This window comes from Hemibagrus wyckioides, linkage group LG09 (assembly GCF_019097595.1).
Source record: "Hemibagrus wyckioides isolate EC202008001 linkage group LG09, SWU_Hwy_1.0, whole genome shotgun sequence".
Classification (NCBI taxonomy): Eukaryota; Metazoa; Chordata; class Actinopteri; order Siluriformes; family Bagridae; genus Hemibagrus; species Hemibagrus wyckioides.
In genome coordinates this window covers 16,598,362-16,617,629 of record NC_080718.1, presented here as the reverse complement: position 1 = coordinate 16,617,629, position 19,268 = coordinate 16,598,362, and the positions used below count along the sequence as shown (strand labels likewise).

At 40.2% G+C, this 19,268-nt stretch overlaps 1 protein-coding gene across 1 annotated transcript in view; it reads left to right on the top strand.

Annotated features, from left to right (window-relative positions):
• Positions 1-4,706: 4,706 nt before the first annotated feature.
• Positions 4,707-19,268, top strand: part of kif26ab (kinesin family member 26Ab) — a 68,091-nt gene continuing 53,529 nt past the window's right edge. The window contains exons 1-2 of the mRNA XM_058399183.1: positions 4,707-4,954; positions 5,135-5,365. Of these exons, the coding sequence (XP_058255166.1) occupies positions 4,907-4,954; positions 5,135-5,365 (279 nt within the window). The 5' untranslated portion in view covers positions 4,707-4,906. The remainder of the gene's footprint in view (positions 4,955-5,134; positions 5,366-19,268) is intronic.

Sequence of the window (19,268 nt, the reverse complement as noted above, 5' to 3'; positions counted from 1 at the left end):
ACAAAACGATACTTTCCAGGTAAGATTAAAAACCTCTACTCTATATGTTCTTCTTCTTCTTCTTCTTCTTTCATGAAGAGTCAGAATGACGCGGACGGACACTTTCCGGGTGAGTTTTGTGCTGAGTTAGCGCTCTCCGTGGTGCTGAAGAGTCTCTCCGAGAGCAGGAACATATTTCTCCTCCATTTATCCATCCTGAAGACGTCCGGCATTTTGTCCAGATGATTTACGGGCCCAACCTTACAAGCGTCTAAGCGTGACAAATGCACAACAAGCGAAGGCAAGCGCTGAACGAAAACTCAGGCAAATCAATAAGCTCAATTATTACGTTAAATCCTTACATCAAGTCTCATTAGTTCATGACGTGAAGTAAAAAGTGATCATTACAGCAAACACAGTGAGGGTAGAAGACCATGCAAACAACACCTTAGTCCACAAACTTCTTCATTACACAGTGTACAGCTTGCAAGCTATTAGGAAACAAATCCAGCGGATTATCTGGCTCTTAGGCACAAGAGACAGGAACAAGATGGAGAAGAATAAAGAGACTCATGAATTGTAAATAAGGTCCGAATTCAAATAGGCGAATATTGATTTGTGTCAAGTGAAAATGAGAAAAAATCAAATGTCACATTATACCCGTTTGTCGGGCCTCAAAGCTTAAAGAACATATAAGTGGAAAATATGCAGCTCATCTGTTTGAATAAATAATATATTTATTTCGCATTTAGACGTTTAGAAGGAACCACAGAGAAGTGATTGTCATGCTTTCATAATACATGGTCTATAATCCCATGAATTATCCCGATAAGAACCCTTTTAAGATACCTTATTTTCGAATCTGCAAATGCAAAAATTAAAACCACCCACTGAACACAATTCCTCTAAATGTCACACTGTCACTACACTCACATTTTCTTTAGAGTGTCTTTAATAAATTATTCATAAGCCCAAGATTGCAAGTTGCTTTCTTTATCCGAGTAAGGCGCTTGATCTCAGCGGTGTGCCTATAGCACCGATATTCGCTAAATGCTGCTTGTTATGGAGCAGAGGGGAAGAGCTCTGATGATGAGTGAGAAGGAGGGGGAAAAGGAGGAGGACATGTCAGCACTCTTAATGAGGAGCCCGGAGCGCTATGCCTACACGGGCGAGGCCACCAGATGTCGGCCCACGGTCCCTTGAGAACTCTCTCTGCGGAATTTCATCAGCGTGCTGGGGTGACCCTGCCCCATCCAGCGGCTGCGCGTGCTAAATCACCTTTACAACGGATTGCAATCATCAGGTCCTAAAACACTAACGTATGAGTGACCCCCACCACACCTTTCCAGCCCACACTGTCATCTCAAAAAGAATTGTGTGCGCGTGTGTGTGTGCGCTCGCGCTCTGTGTTCGTGTGTGCGCATGTGTTTCTCTCTGGGTGCGTGACGTGAGTGCGTGTTTTACTTAGGCGACAAATTTACGACGTACCGACCACAAGCTACGAATCCCAGTGATGCGATGAAATGGTATTCACGGACGAACTTGTCAACAATCAGCAGTGTCTCCCCTTCATGGGGCGACGGAAACGACTCTTCAAAGCAGAAACGAGTTTATTACGGCAGTAATGGCCACCTGCTTATCTAGAACGAAGTCCTCTGTGTGCTCTAGATAAGAGTTTTATTAACAGGCCGGCTGTAATGTCCTGCATTCAGTGTACAAACAGCGGCATATAACCGACTTAATCAAGCATAATAAGCTTCAGCCTATGAGCCGCTCGATTGCAGCACAACCTGAGAGCGCAAAAACGAAAGAGCGTCAGTGCAATGTCAGTGCGATCTGAGAAACTGGCTCAGAACAATCTCTGATATTAAGACACATTTATAAAACTCATTTTATCTGTGTTTAGATGTGCAATCTGTTATGCACAAAACGTCAGGCTTGAGACACAAGCTGACCAAAATTCCCTGCAGCCTTTCTAAGATGTCGATGGCATCAATAGACGCTTAAAACATTTATGCAGACTATGCATGCTTACGTGGCAACCACATACATTTTAGGCAAAAGGGCATCATATAGAAGCTATTTTGCTCCCCAAGACAAACGCATTACAAATGTGCCCTCTTAAGAAACACCAGTGGCCATTAATATCTGATTATCCCAGGTCTTAGGTGAGATATATTAAATTTATCTCATTACAGGTACAGGAGACATACCAATGATGGTACCACATCACTGACACGCGTTTGTATCCTAAAACGTACAGTTTTTGTGGCAGTGCAGGGAAGCGTAACTAATTAAAGGTCACCTGGCTCATTTGACTTCAGGTGCTTAAGTGAAAAGCAAAACGAGTACAAAAAAGCTGAAATCAAGTATGCATAATTATGTTCAAGATGACAGCTAGATTTCCAAAGTTCAGAATTTTTGGTTCCTGCTTCAGTTAGCAGCAGTCAAGCTGAAAAATCAAAGGCGGGAAAGACACAAACGCAAGGATAGATTGAAGGAGACACACACTGAGAAAGAGATTGAGAGAGAGAGAGAGAGAGAGAGAGAGAGAGGAATGAGGGGATACAGTCAGAGAGCTCATGAGAAAGAGGCACAGAGAATGGAAGGAAGGCGTAGGGATAGAGAGAGATAGACAGAGGGAGTCAAGGGAAGAGAAAGAGAGGTGGAGTTGCTGAAGGTGGTCCTCCTCATCACTGTTGCCTGAATCCACTCACAGAGCTGCAGCGTGGATGCACAGTGGATGCATGAATGAGGAAAGTGCCTCACAAGGATGTTTGCCCATAGCGCATGGATTGCGGGTGGATTTCTTATGGGTTTGTTGCTTATTCGGACATATCTCAACATTGGGATGATTCACATCAACAGAGAAAGATAACTGAAAAAGAACTGAGGATAAACGGAACGCTTTGCATGAGTTAGAGATGGATGTGAGGTGCAAGTAAATTCTGGATTTAAAAAACATCATATTGGTGAAAAGTAAAATGACTCAGTGGAGCATAGCGAGTACCACATTTCCACATTTACCATAAGACTAAGGGATCCTTGTCCACTACAGGCTCATAAGATGGATGTACAAAAGTCGGAAGATGCGTCCGGATCGGACAAACCGAATCCGGCCCTCATTGACTTGGGCACCTTTTTCGTGGACTCAGATATAATATTTGGATTTACGAGTCATCTTTTAAGACGGAAAGCTAAGGTAAGTGCATCTCAGCATCTCTACAAGTTAGTTGTTTTCAATTTGCGCTTAAGCGGGAGTGGCCACGAGTGTCAGGCACAGAGAACAGCTCTTCTTGTCCATCACTCACTTGTCCATCGCTCCTATTTTTTACTCCTTAATTCCTTACACTTACTTCCATTAGAAATCCTTATCATTAAAACATCTTTAAAGAATGGTAAAAAAAAATCCTTTCAGGGCTTTGGGCAACAAGTTCTGCAATCAGTGATGGTAATGATGCAGTCTGTGGAAGAGCAATCAGTAGCAAAGGACACGCGCAAAACCTTTCAAATGGTTAGACTGAGTAAGTTAGAATGGAGGAAAAGACAAATATGTGCAAAAGGTAACACTAAGAAGCTTGAGACATAGTTAAGTGCAGACATATACTATTCTATAGCAACATGTAGCAGACATAGAGAAAACCCACGGGTAATAGAATGCTCTAGACATAGATCCGTCGACAACATAGTGTAAAGGATATACAAAACAGTATAAAGAAGACCTCACAACAATACAACTACAGTCATGTATTTGTCTGCAAGGTCATTTACCTAAACCTGTATGAATGTTGACTTAAAAGTTTCTTATGTTTATTTTTTTTTAAAACAAAAGATGCGTTACATGTGAATGATTCTAAAACAAAGCAAAGTAGGCTACATCATCACTTCGTGTGCTGTCACTTGACCAAATCCGTATATCTAAATTTGGACAAATCATCACACATATCAACTAGATATTAAAAAATAAATAAATAAATGAAAGGATGGATGTTAATATCTGATGCCCATCTTAAACAGTCCTTCAGCACTATGATATTTGTCTGAAATTATGCAGCATGTGTCAATTGCGATACTGAATTTATAGATCTTTGGATTCTGTGCCTTGGCAGCTTTCTGTTCAACAGTTCATTACTGCGCACAGTCTGTGACTAATAGACAGACAAAGAAGTAGGACACTTGAGGTGGAGGGAGAACGGATAACCATTTGGGCTGTGACTTCAAATCATGTGACCACGATGCTTACATCATCAAATATTTAGATAGAAATAATTAAATATTTAAAATTTCCATAGTTATATTTCACTCATGGGAGTAAGTTGCAATAGCACAAATGACCAGATGATGGCGCCAGAGTAACAGAGAAGAACTCGTCTGCTTTCACGTGCGCCTCAGAGCAGCAGCAACACGGTGACATTTACACAGCACGAACAAGATGACATCATTCTTGTAAAATATGGGTCTGCATACAATTTAGTGTAGGATAGTCCATAAAAATACAATTTATCCGATAGTAAGAATTGTGCTAATAGAAACATTCATGCAATTTGAAAATCTTTATTCACTTGCACATGTTACGTATTGTAGGCATATGGCTTACTTCATGTTTTCGTAGTATGTAAAATTAGGCTACTACTCCGCCTATGCTACAGTACTGTTGAGCAATTTTGGAAGGAGCCAGAGCGCGCGCACGCACGTACATCCACGCCCCCTCAGCTGCTTACGGTGCAGCGCAGTGACAGCGGGCTAAACTGCAGCTCCGCTCCGACATGGCACGAAAAAACGCACAACTTTTGCATGGCGATCTAAACATGCTCCTTTCACCGACTTTCACTTTTAAGCTGCCGCATTTCTAACTAGCGCGTCTAACGGGGAATTACTTTGAAAAAGAAAACAGCTTGCTGAACTTTTTGCTAAAGTTTCGATCAAGATGACTCGAGTTGAGAACACTGAGAGGCACAGCAACAAGCGCACCGCAGTAAGTTACAATAGACCCTGTGGATAGACTTGTAATAATTTCTCTACTGAACTAACACCAGCACTACAAACTTTTACCAAACAGAAACATTATGTGCTTTTTTGCCATAATAAAAATATTCTTAAAAAAACATGCGTTTATGGTTGTCTTCTGAACTATTTCTGATGTTTTCTTTTCAAGGTTGATGGCATTTCCAGTGCAGAGTCTTCTTCCTGCTCTTCCTCCGAGCCCAGTCCGCGACAGAGGCGATACGGGAGCAGACCCCAGCCCGAGGGCGCGCGCTCAGTCAGCATCACCGAGACGGACCGGGACGACGTCACTAAAGCCACAGACTTGTGCAAGCAATGTCAGGTGACTGTGGCTGAGCTCAAGAGGCAAGCACTTGCCCTCACCGAGCCAACATCCCTACAGGTGAGTGAGAGATTTTTTTTCCAAAGCAAACCGTTAACACGTCTAACATTCACATTATATCCACGTTGCAGTAGACACTCTTTTTTATTCGCACTATGATGAATCAATTTGACTGTCATTGATTTATGATCCTGCTCAGGGTCAGAGTGAATCCAGTGCCTGACCTCTGAGCATGAGGAAAGAATACACCCTTGATGGGATGCCAGCCCATCAAAGGGCACCATATTCATGCACACCCACACCCACACACACACCTAGGGGCAATTTAGATTAGCCAATCCACCTATTGGCATGTTTTTGGTGGTGAAGGAAACTCGACATGTACCCATGGTTAGAATCATGCTTTTTATCTTTTTGTTCCTGACCTTTCCACTCACAGAAGCTAAACAAGTTGTGTTATATCAAATTAACAATGATTCTGTTTAAGTTAGACACAAGTTGACATTATTTATGGCTTAAGTTGCTTAGTAGCTATTAACCTTATGCGAGCTTTACTGCGATAGCTTGGATAGTAGTTGTTCATGATTACTCCCACCACAGAGTTACAAGAACTCCATTTTGAGAGACTGCAGTGTCCTGTCATTGCTTTTTAGTGGTCTGTTATCTGTGTGTTTTTCCAGTGAAGTGTTCTGCATTAATCAGAGGTTGTTATGTGGATAATGTGCACTGAGTGCTGAGTATGGAAACAGTAAAAAAAATACAATGCTGAATTACACCACTGTTTAGAGCATATTTATTTATTTGAAAGCCTTCATACCACATGCAAACATGAGAGTGCTTTCTTGTTTTGTGACCTTAATTTGCTCCAGATCTACTATGTCATTACTCCAGCATCTAAAACAAACCTAGTTCCCTTATCCTATGGATTTCCACATGCTCTTTGGCTCTAGCTAAGACTAGTGAGCATCAAGCTGCAGTGGGAGGGCTTGAATTATACAAGACTCAATTAGTGGTGATGATTGAAATCCTTCATCGCTTGCCAAGGCCAAATGTGAATTCCCCCTCATGGTCATGATTAGTTGCAGTCTGTATAAACAGGAAAAAATGCGCTTGTGAAGACAGTATGCTAGTGTACCTAAATCATTTAACATGAAGAGTGTGATACTAAACCCAAGTCTATATATTTGTATTCTGTTATATTTAAGTACTGTCACATCTTAACAGCATATCCATTGAACTCTTAGCAATTGTGACCTTTGTTAATTTGTTGGATTTCTGCAGTGTTGCTCATGCAAGACTTTTCTCTCCCACTTTCACACACTTAAGCTGAGAGTACCAGTGGCTAGGGGTCTTTGTAGTAGAGCACGGTTTGGAAGTGGCTCATTGTTTTGGGAAAACAATGCTTATCTCACTCCTTGTCTGTAGACCTCGGGATTGGGGGGTTGTATTTGCTGTGGAGTCTGCGGAGGAAACAGACACCCATTTGACCTTCACCATGCATTCAAAGTGTTCCTGTATACCCCGCACCAAATTCCCACCACTGTTAAATATAGGCTTGCAACTCTTTATTGTTGTCTGACTTGCTGCTGAGGCTAGCCTCAGGTACCCCCCCTCCCTCCATCTCTATTTAGTGGTGGTGGTTTCAAAGGAAGATCTCACGCTTAGGTAGGATTTCACTCCATCCAGTTTTATTTGAACCCCTGCTTCCCCCTCCCCAACCCCCCACCCCTTTTTGCTTTTCTCCAGGTTAACAGATAGGACAGAGAAGGCTTTGTATGTGTATGTGTGTGTGTGTTTGTGCATGTGTGGTATACCATCCAATACTCAGTCCCTTTACTTGGATAAACAGAATTCAGGGCTTAGTTATATCTGCACTCAAACCCTCCCCCCTTTCCTTCTTATCTTGTGCTTTCCTCCATCACTGGGCTCCTGGAACTGGTTTAGCATGGGAACTTAAAAAGCTCTGGACTGCCTGGCCATGCAGATCATTGCTCCTGTGTGGTCTGCACCAGGTTTAGAGATGGCGGAAGGAGGTTAGAGCAGAGGATTATTACTTTATCAGACTATGTGCTGATGGCTTAATGAGGCCGTGGGTGCAACCGCCATGGGAGGCTGCTTTTTAGGGAGGGGGGGATCAGTTTCCTCAGTTAAAGAGCAGAAAGGATGCATTGTCCAAATGGGACACAGTGTGCTTACCTGACCTAAACTCCGACACATGGCTGATATGAGTTCCTATGGATTGTTTTACTGTTTATAAGGTAGTAAGAAATTGCTGCTCAAGTTTCATTCAACCTTGTTATTATGCCTGATTGATACTTCATGTGAAGATTTTAATATCTAATATGGCATTTATATGTTTTTATTTTTCATTTTATTTCACCTAATATAGCAAACTAAAATCACACTTGAAATCTATTAAATATTAGCCAGGCGTGTATGGGGAAGCTTAGTTTAGTTACGGCATGTTTGCAGTGGTCCTGTGGAGTGCTTTTGGCTTTAATGATCATTCTGTGGTGTATGTGGATTTTGCCAGAAACCTCATTGGCACAGGGCCTAATATTAGCATGAAACATTTATTACACATTTAATTAGCCATACACATGCAGAGTGGACAGTCAGGACCCTAAAACCATTTAAGGGGCCTTTCTTCCTTTTTTTTTATATATAATAAAAACAGTAGCAGTATCAATTGTGTGAGTAGTTTCAAACACAGAACAACACATACTGCTGACATGCAACTTTGATAGAAGGCAGTTTTTGAAATTGTGCTGTACTGACTTAAAAGACAAACTCACTGTTGCATGTACAGCACTGGGTTCATAAGTTGATCCCAGGGCTGATTTTCTGAGACGTTCTGTACAGACAGCTGATAGCCACGCTTGGTCCAGGAAACGCTTGGTCAGCAGTGATGCTCTGGTGACAAGCTGCTTCTTTATAGTCTTCTGCAGTGTATGTGTTTAGCAGGTGGCAATTAGTCTTTCTTCACGCCCCACAGCTTTTCATGGGCCTGCATTTTTCCACTGGGCTAGCCCAGGGTTCTCTGCATCCTTTGTTTTATTATTTATTGTCAATGATTCCTTTGCCAAAGGTATGGGCACTACTTCTCACACAGTGCTGCAGCTCACAGCTCAATAGTTCATTTGCTTCAATGTCAGGGCATTTAATGCCTTAACAATGGCAGTCTCGATGAAATGCCTGGACGCTTAACACAGCACAATGTGCAAAGAATTCATTGACAAAAAATGACTTGGTACTTAACTTGTCACAAAATCTTGAACAGTCTTGAACTGTTTTAGCATAGGTGATGTGACTTCTAAAGGGGCGACACAAATGGACGAAGTTATGCTGAAATTACAGTGTTGTAAATAGGGATTAACTAGTAAGACGGAACCTGAGAACTCTACAAATCCAGTCTTGGATTCCAGTTGCATTGTGCACTACAATTATGAGATCTTTCAACAAGACTGAGGAGCTTGAACACCTGGGTTAGATCAACCATACTATATGGGCTAGAATCTTTACCCTCTTCCATTGTGGTCAGACCACTGGTATCAAATTTAATAAGATGAATTGTTGCTTGGAGGTGGATGATTTTTCATCTGTATTGTCTGCTTAGTGGGGCTGAAGTGGCTGTCATCTATTACAATTGGTCACTAGATCTCCAAGGGTCTACAAGCTCTGTGTTGTGATCTGTACGACATTTTAAATTCTTTCAGGTCAAAAGCACCTGTAGCCTTTGGTCATTTTCTGGTTGAATGTGTCACCTGATACAGTGGATGACATGAACCTACTTGCCTTACCTTGGCTGTAACTGGTGCCTCTGAACGTTGGTGCATGGGAAGATTGGGAAAGCGAGTCTTTCATTATGAAAGGCTGTTTCTTGGAAAAGCTTGATTATATGTGCAAAAGAAAGTGAATGAGAAAGAAAGGGAAAAAATATATAAATAAATCTGAGATATTCTCTTTGAAAGTACAGGGGGTTTAGTTGGTGTGGGATTGAATATCAGGATAAGATTATTAGATCTGGTATGGATAATTCAGTGAGTATGAATAAAAAAATTAAACAGAACAGAATAAATGCACAGTAATTTTATCTCACACCTTCCTCCATAAAAAAAAAATGTATTTGAGCAATATGATAAAGTTCCTCATGTGAACTCCTATGAGACTTGTTGTGAATACATGCTGGAGGGAAATAGCTAAATTGGAAGTTGATGAGTCTGACAATTTATTCTTCTTAGCCTATGCTTTTCTCATGGGAAGGCAGGCCAGTTGAAGGGAAAGGTAAGCTCTTACTGGAAGTCCTGGTTCGGCAGGCTTGGCCCATCCTTCACCCTGATCCCTGCAGGCAAGGGTTGCCCTACACATGCCTGAGCACCTGCTATAAATCAATCAGTTTACCCTAATGGTTTCACATTTAGTTCTTTCCTCTCTTTCATGCTGTTTGGCACTTGGCACTAACAGGGCTTGCAAAGCAGCTTTTGAATATCTGTGTTGTTTGTTATGAAGAATTTTCATTTATGATTTATGAGATATTATTTTTGTTGGCTCTCTTGATTTTTAAGGCAGTGCCGTTTCTCCAGTGCTCAGAAACCACGTATTTCTGTTAAGGGGATGTGACATGCATGGATATTTTACAAGACTACCTCCGGAAATACCCCTTAAATTTACAGGAATAGTCTCAGTTCCCTGTACCGTTAATCAAGTTGCTAACATTCATTCCACAGTGACAGAGACTTTGACATGTGCCCTTCCGGTTATTTGGTGTGAAATGTACCTTCTGGGTGAAACAGTGAGTGGACATGCTGAAATCCAGCTGAACCCAAAAGGTGGAAGAGCGTGACGGAAGAGATTGAATGCCTGGTAGTATTGGACACACATGTGAATGCCTGTCAGGGTGGAATAAATGAGAGCAGGTTAAGAGCACCACTCTGGAGATGGAGCTTTTAGCATGCAGCGCTCACCTTTGGTGTAACTGGTTATAGCTATTTAAATCCTTCATCATTGCGGACCACAGGTTAAAGACCACAGTTTTCCACTGCAGGAAACAATAGAGGATTGATGAAACTCCTACGCAGGTGTTAGATTCGCTCGTGTAAGCTGTGGTCAGGGGTGCACATTAAGCACATGTTTGAACTCGGAGCTGTTCAAAGATAAGCTGTGTATTTAGCTGATAAGCTAAAGAGTTTTATGTTCTCTCCTTTTTTTAATTCCATTTGTTGCTTTGTATATTTTTGAAGATAAATAATAGTTTATAAATGATATTTTCTTAGATATCTTTATATTTTCCTCATAACAGGTTGAGCATGAACTGATTGGCACACAGAGATGCCTTGGACAGAATAGAGAAACACTTGCAGTGACTAATGCACTGACTGATGTGTGATTTTTCCTATTTGATCCATGATTATTGATTGACAGACTGTGAGTCTCATTGTGTCTCCTCTTTAAATGCTGGAGTTGGGTTCAGATATACAGTATGTATGCCAAGTGAAGTTACACGTCTCGGCCACTAGAGGCGTGTGGATTATCCTTTCAGACATTTATTATCTGGGAAGGAATACATAAATTGTAGTTGAGAAGGGAAATTAGGCAATGTAATTAGAAAATGTTTACTGTTTGTCTGTGTGTTGATGCTGAGTGCTGTTAGTGTATATTACAGTGATGTTTGTGCTTTATATTACTTTATATGGGCTGAAAAAAGCAAGCTTTTCTGCTGGTTGTAGTCTCTGTATCAGAGTGAAAGAGTGTGAGAGAGGGAGAAAGAGAGAGACTAGTTGCCTAAGGGTTACTTTTATAAATATTTTTGATTGCCCTTTGACCCCTCTGTCAGTTTAGGCACTCTTTTATGTGCTCTAGGGTTTCAGTGGACAGAACAACAGGTGCCAGGTAATCCCCAGAGCTGGAAAACGGACGTTACCTTTCTCCATCCCTTTACACCTTTACACATTTCATATTTCATAGTGACACACATCACTTTTAACAAAGTCCAAATGCATGAATTCAGTAATCAGAAATCTGGATTTTAACAGTGCAGAAATTTGATAAATTAGGGTTAGAGTTCATAAATGCAGCTGCAACATGATAACAGTATTTACATATTTATACTCTTTTATCTCCAAATTTCAAGCATCACAGAGGGGCTTTACTCTCCGTACTGGCCACATAGCCTTGAAATGGATGCATTATAAAAGCACTAGGATTATATAAGCAGTATGTCAGACAGCAGAGTGGAGCTGTAGAATTATAATCTGATGTCAAATGTCAGAATTGAGCAGCAGGCATCAGTCACAACTCAGAGAGAGACGTGTGGGAGATGACTGACATAACCAAAGAGAGGAAGAGAAGACAGAAAAAGAAAGCACAGAAGGAGCACTGACGCTGCACTAAGAAGATGAGATGAAAGAATGGGCCAGGGGAGATGACAGTGAAGAAAGACAGGTGTGGAAAGAAAAAAAGAGAGAGATGTCTTTGGTGTCATAACCATAGTTTCTGTTGTTGATTGGTAACAACAAGAGGAAACAGCTCTGTGCTGGAGGGTAGGAAAGAGAATCAGGTTCAAGAGAAGCTTTAGATTTGTACATGTGTTTGTATGCTTGAGTATATCTTTGTGTATTTTACTGAAAGTAGTGGGTAGAGATACGTGACAGATGATTCATTTTATATCAGAACAAAAGAATGCATTTTGAAATCCTTTAACCAGTATAATATCCATTCCTTTCTCCATGCCTAGTCCTGTCTGTTATCAGAGCAGCCAGATTTCAGACTAGATAAAAGAAAAGAGGAGGACAGTGTGGGTCGTCTCCCACTGGCTCCAAAAAGCTTAGATTCTCAGACATCTGGCAGTCTGCTTGTCTGTTGTTGTTGTTGTTCGCAGACTTACAGACATTTTAAATGGCCAAGGACAGTATACTGCATGCAGAGCTCAAAGAGTTAATGAGTATTTGTGGAAACAGAAGCTGAATATCTTTTAGACCTTTGCTAATCATCATCAGCGCAGCTTCAGTTGAGCTCTGCTCAAACACTCTAATCTAGTCTTACAGCTAGTCTCAGCAGGAAGGTAGCTCTTCATGAGTGAGTTTTGGTAAAATGTCATTTAGCCCTAATTGTTAGGTGTACAATAAACAAAAAAAGAAGCTGTATTTGAAATGTGCTTCCAAGAACAGATTTCCGTGTTTCAGGAATTAATATATTTCTTAGAATCAGTCAGTCATATCATGTCTCACCTGCAACTGAAGAAATGGATCTTACAAAAATACAAGAAAGTGTTATTTTAATAGTTTCTACATAGTAGAAAATGTTTCTAGTTTAGTTGTATTCAATATTGTTCCTATCAACAGCCTGTTTCTCTCCTGAAGACAAATTAAAATATGGAAAATACTTAATTATATCCCACAGATCTAATAGTGTCTTATGAAAGTTAACAGATTCACAATAACAATTACATTTTCAAGTTTGACCAGTGAGAATATATATATATATATATATATATATATATATATATATATATATATATATATATATATATATATATATATATATATAGAGAGAGAGAGAGAGAGAGAGAGAGAGAGAGACATGATAACCCAGTTAAAAAATAAATCATAAAAAAAGTAAAGCCAAACCAAAGCTGATGTCCCTTGGCTGCTTCACATTAGAACTATAAAACCTTTCCATTAATACACTGGCTCCCCGATTGTGTTCGATTGGCACGAACAAGGCACTGGCTTGCCAAAGCAAACCCGCTCTGAAAGCTGGAACAGACCATCCTAAAGCAGTATGACCAGCTGTAGCAGCATGATGCACTGGGTGTTTTTTCCTGCCTGCTACACATTGATCAAGTTTATTTGACCCAGACGAGTTCCAGATCTCTCAGCCATCCTTATGAATATGAGCGAAATGTCATACAGCCACATTTTCTAAAGCTGCCAAGATCGATTTGAATTCAACAAAGTAAAACTGCTGCAATTTCAATGAGCAAAGAAAGAGCTACTTGTGTTTCTGCCTGTGGATCTCATTTGTACCCAGTCAGCTGAAATATTCATTTGTCTCGCTAAACCAGGGCTTTGCTAAACTCCAGTGCACTGTGTAGTTTGAAGCTTATTCCTCCTCCAACATGCTTGATGCAATATATCAATATAACAGTTATCAGTAGCTCATCATTTAAACATAAGTAACATGACGGTGCATCACCAGGACTAGAATTCCAAGCTTTGCCTGGTTTCATGGGAAATGCTGTGATGTTAGTCTAGAGAATGTGTATACACAGTGTTGGCATCTATGTGTGTGTCTGTGCGTGTGTGTGTGTTTGTGTGTGGCTTGCGTGATGCATCCTTGGTATGCCCTTATTTATCCCCCAGTGTTTGATGCCCACACTCCTATGTGGGTTCTGTAAATCTGAGCATGAAAATTCTAGTCGAAGTTCATGCCCAGGCTCATTTCACGCTTCAGGGTCTCCCATCATGTGTGTGGCATGTGTGTGTGTATGCATGCAAATGTGAGAATCTCTGTGCGTAGTGTGTGGCAAATGGATGACTGAGAAAAATCATATTCTGCATTATATGTATATATGATTTTATGTATGTTTTCCAGTTACCTGGCATTTTTTCTGAGTCTTTTTTCTTTTTTCTGAGGTTTCTTTCCATTCATGCAAATGTAAAGCTGTTTTTTTACTCTCTGACAGGCTTTGGACAATTTGCAGAGACCTATCAGTTCCAAATATCTCCCCTTTTCACATTTCTTCACTATCTTCTACAGTGTTCAGGTATATAGCCACATAGGAAAGGTACAAAAGCTGAGACATGCACTCCTGTTGTACATGTTTTGTGACAGCTGTAGGGTGAAATATATTATGTTTTATTTTGTATTCTCATTCTGATTTTTCTTTTCACAAAGAATGCAAAAAGTGTCAAGTTTCAAAGCTTTTTTCTTTATTTTATTTCGAAGTCACGTTTCTTTGATCCTTGATCTCGTGACATCTTCATCTGTTCTCTGTGCTGCTTGCCTGGAATTCTGATAAGATAAAGCAGATCACAGAAGCTATGGAGCATCATACTTCACTGTAGGCTATAGATTCATGTTTGCTGATAGGATGAGCCTTGAACTTTGGGTAAAACGATGACATGGGATAAACCGTCATAGTGATTGAGGAAGTGCTAGATGTTTTCCTATTCTGACTCCTGAGTGAACTTCTTTCTGATTTTACGTCATGTTTAAGATATTGCACACATGTGGGCATGTTGTACAACAGCTATATGTTTAGCCACCACACATGAAGGAATAAGACTAGATGGCTGTAATTCATGTGACACAACGTCAAAGAATTTTGCATCCAGAAAAACTCAGAAGAGGAACAAAATACAGAGATATATAAAGTCCACTCTATGATTAATTTCTTTGGTTTTCACATGCAGTTTACTTTTTTTTTTTAGATTGCATTCCCAAATGGGTGTACTGTCATATAGGATGGTTGAAAGAGCATGAGAAAGTTCATTGCACCTTGGTTTGAGTCAGGTGGTACCACAAAGGCTTTGATGAATGACAGCAGGTAGGCAAGTGCTAGTCCTGATGCAGAGAGCTTGGGGGATACAATGAGGGAAGAGCAGCAGTATTGTGATGTGGGAGAACTTGTAAAGCTTGAACATAAATCTTTCTGCATTCTGCATCAGATACAGGGGTATTCTGGCATACAGCCAGGAGTGAGTTACAGTAGTCCAACCTCAAAATGACAAGAAACAAGTAGCCTTAGGTGCTGTGATGTAATCTACCAACACTGTCCAAAATGTACAAAAATATCATAATATAAACCTAAAAATCCAAAGATTTTGCTGTGTTCCCTAAGCACAGGGTGTTATTTTGTTTGCCTCAGGTTTATAGTGTTACTGTATATGCTATGTTTTATTTAGACCTGCAATATATATTTTGTTGTTCTGTTTCTGAGATATAAATGTTGAAATTCACTCATCCCCTAAAAAGGCATGGCTTAGTAAGTAAGGACTAAAGCATGATGGGAGGTGCTGCAATAGGAAAATAATCAAAGACAGGTTGGTGTGATGCTGTTCAAACACCAGCTGGTCATTATAGCATCTCCCGAAGGGTTGTATTCCTATGCTATTGTTGAAAACATTGTCTCTTGTCTCTTGAATAGCAGTACTTTGTTGAACCACAGTGTCCTGCCTGCTACATTGAGAATGTTCATGATGTCGCTTTAAAAGTTTTCTAATCCGTTACTATGTGATGTCACAGCGAGAGTGGTCTGTATTATCCTTTCTGTTCTGGTGGCACTATTTATGATGTCACTGTGGACGTGTCCATCTCGCAGGCTATAGTTACTTTAGTGAGGTTTTATGATGTCAGAATGGCAGTGTCCTCCTGGAGAGCTTGTGTTTTATCTCTGCAGTATGTCAGCTCCTTTAACTCACACCTCACTTTACGAGCCCCTGCGCTGTCTTTCCCACGCACATCACGGCACGCCGGTCCTCAGCGGCACTAACGCTCCAGAAGCACTCACCCCATTAAAAAGCACAGGCAGGACCGTGAACTTGCAGGAGCGCTTTTATGCTGTACATTTTGGTTCCTTTGTTCACAACTTTTCATGCCATGCTTGAAATTTTATGGTCAGAATGTAATTGTGTAGCATTTTTTACATTGCTGTGCGGCACCCATAATAAAAATAGGAGTGGTAGATGTGAAAATGTCTTCTGCCAACGCCAACTATCAGTGTTAAGCCATTTTTTATCTTATTTAGTCCTGTCTGCTTGCTTGCTCTCTGATGGGGCTTCCCCAGAATGTTTTTTTGTCTGGAAGAAATTGTTTGCTGATGGGAGTTGAGAACAGTAAATACAAATATCGCTCTTACTAATCAAAGCACGCTCCTAAAGTAGCCATTACCCATAATGCCAAACCATTCTTATCTCTCTTACGGTGGTTGAGATCAATTAAGCCACCAGCATGTTGACATGAAGAATGATCAAATACTACTGATGCTCCCATTTATGTTTTTTTTTTTGTTTGTAGTGTTCATACACACCAAGAGACCATTAAGCTTCTTAGAACGATTTAACCCCAATGATTTATAACGCTGTTTCCATACTGTATTTCAGCAGGTTGAATGAAATTTATATGTTTTAAATGGACCCAAGTAGGAGGTGCATGAAATGGTTTTGTTTCTGAAAGCTTGCCAGAAAGGTTGAAGAGAAAGACCACATTCCTTAACTTCAACGTGAGCAATAATTTTACACAATAACCGATGCATATATAATGTTCATTCACTCATCTGTTACATATACAGATATTTGGAGTACCTACACAAACACATGTAACGTTTTTGTCTTTGAAAACCTTAAAACTTTTTTTTTTGCTCCCTTAAGGAAGTTGTCATCCTGTCCCTGTGGCCTTAGATTCCTGCAGAGTTTTATTAGTCTTTCCACAGAAAGGTGGGATTTTCTGAGACATCTGTCCAGCCAAGGTGTGTGAACATAGAGTAACTACATCCGCCTCTGGCCTGGAGGTCTTCAGAGTGTGGGAAACTCAGAAAGAAGAGGATGAGTAATCAGGAGGTGGCCCCCTGTTGTCCAGAGCATGTCCAGGCATCCAGTGCACCACATAACAAGTCTCTGTGCATCTGTTCACAGATTTATTTGGTATGCAAGCATGTAGGTATGCAGATGGTTCTTGTCTTTACACTTTTGTATGCTGTGATTAGTAGGGCAGGAAAGGTGCTTGCTAAATAGCTTGTTCATGAGTTATTATTCTCTCGCCCCTTAGCCTTTGTTGAAGGTACTATTCCTGTTGTCTTGTCCTCTGAAAAACTCTGAAAAAAAAAACAACCTCTTTCTTATAACTGGAATGTGTAACATGTACAAATTTATGTAAATGTAAGGCCTGCAGTGTAAATATGTTCCTTTTTAGATCAACATTACTCTTGCTGTGCTTTTTTGAGTGTGCCTGTTTTTGACTGAACGTGTTTGATAGTGTGTAGGAGAGGCGCTTTGTATGCGCGTGCTAGACAATGCTTAATTGACTCTCAAACAATAGCCCAGAGAAGATCAGAGAGAGTTGTGAGGGGTTTGTTGTGTCTCCCAGTGAGGGGCTTCCTGAACACATAAAAAGAACGCACAACGCCCAAAAATATGAGTGCAGAGAGACATGGAAACCCTGTCAGCACCTTCCTATGGCCTTCAAAGAGATCATTCTGCCCTTCCAATACTGATACATAAATCTAATTCTTCATGCACAAAGACAGGCCCACAGCCTAGTTGTATTAGCTCATGTTTTCACAACAGACATATGTATTATTATTTGTTTCAGCCTCTTCTGTAGCTCTAAATTTCTTTTAGCTCCTAGTGTGCTCAAGTGCAGGGCCCTTATGTGTCTCCAGAGTGAATTATATAACAATGCTTAAGGCTGCTACATCAACTTATCCCAGCTCAACAGCAGAAAGTAACTGAAGTGTCAACAGCTGTGAAAAGGATCAGCCTACTCTTTGTTGAAGTGTTAAAAATAACACCACTGCAGCTCACACCCTACATAACCCTGTTTTCAGGACTGTAGAGACAGGCCTGTGGCCAAAGCACATGCATATAGCACTTTCCTATTCTGTCATTTCCTGTTTTCACAGGAAGTAAGGGGAGATAGCTTAGGTACACAAACACTGAGAGAGAGACAGTGGAGGGCAGTTCTGGAAGCTGTCCTCAGGTAATACACACACACACATACCTACACACACACACAGGCGTTGGGCAGTTGTGTAAATCCCACTAATGAGCCTGGCCTGCTGCATGTGTTTAGGAAAGGAAACTTTTGTGGGAATGCACTTAATCATTTCAGTAATGTTGACCTCCTTCCCAGGATGCTCTCTACGACCTGTGCACAATGTGTGCTTCCGAAAATGCCGGCCCGCTTTTGTTTTTCTGTCTCTTTCCATCCATCACACTTATATGTGAGTCGCTATGTGAGGGGAAGTCAACACCTCTCTTCATATGTAACTTCCTCTGATGGACTCTTATTCTATGGACATTTTTCATTCAATTTTTCAATATCCACCCGCAAGAACATGGATACTGATATAATCAGCAAGAGTGATATGCTTACCTGTTTGCTAGAAGAAATTTGTTCATTAATTGAATTTTATCCATATTTGTGATGGTCATAACTGTGAATAAAAGAAAATACAAAAAAAGTCGAGAATAAGCCATAAACAAAATAAATAAAAAAAACAAATTAATACAGATAACAGATCCATTTGGCTCTATAAAGTAAAAAAATTAGAAACGCAACTACAATTCTGATATATTATGTCGTTTATTGTGTAATGTGCTTCTATTTGTCTATCTATTTGTATGTTCTATATTTCATATACTTTTGCTGATGTTGAGGATCTGACAAATTGTCAGCTAGAGGAACAAACACCACCCAGTGCATACTGTCATAGACTCACCAATTTTTAATAGATTTCAGTGAAGAACATGCAACGTTAATGATACACTGTGTGATATTAGACATTGTGTGTTTGACAATACACTTGATCAAATGACTAAGCTTTGTTGACCTACATTATATGCAGAAACTCCTTAGACATACTGAGGTAATTATGCATTGTTTGTTTTTCAGACTCTTTAGTCGTGTAAATCTGCTTGGGAGATAGGTAAACAAATGAATATATTAAAAATTATGTTGACAGATTAATAATTAATGATTTGCTTTGTGTCCCTTTTTCAGTGTATATGATCACATCTAAAAGACTCCATATCTTTCATCTCCTCTAAGGTTTTCTTTTAGATTCCCAGCCAAAGATGCAGACAGAGCCTGTCTCTCTACATAAAACCCTATAGTCTGGAATTACCTAGACAGTTAATTAGAAAGGGGAATAATTATTAACCTTGGCAATAGACAACAATCTCTTTCTGTTTAGCCTGGAGCCACTTTTAACAAAATTGCCATTTTAATGTTGAAGGAGACCTGT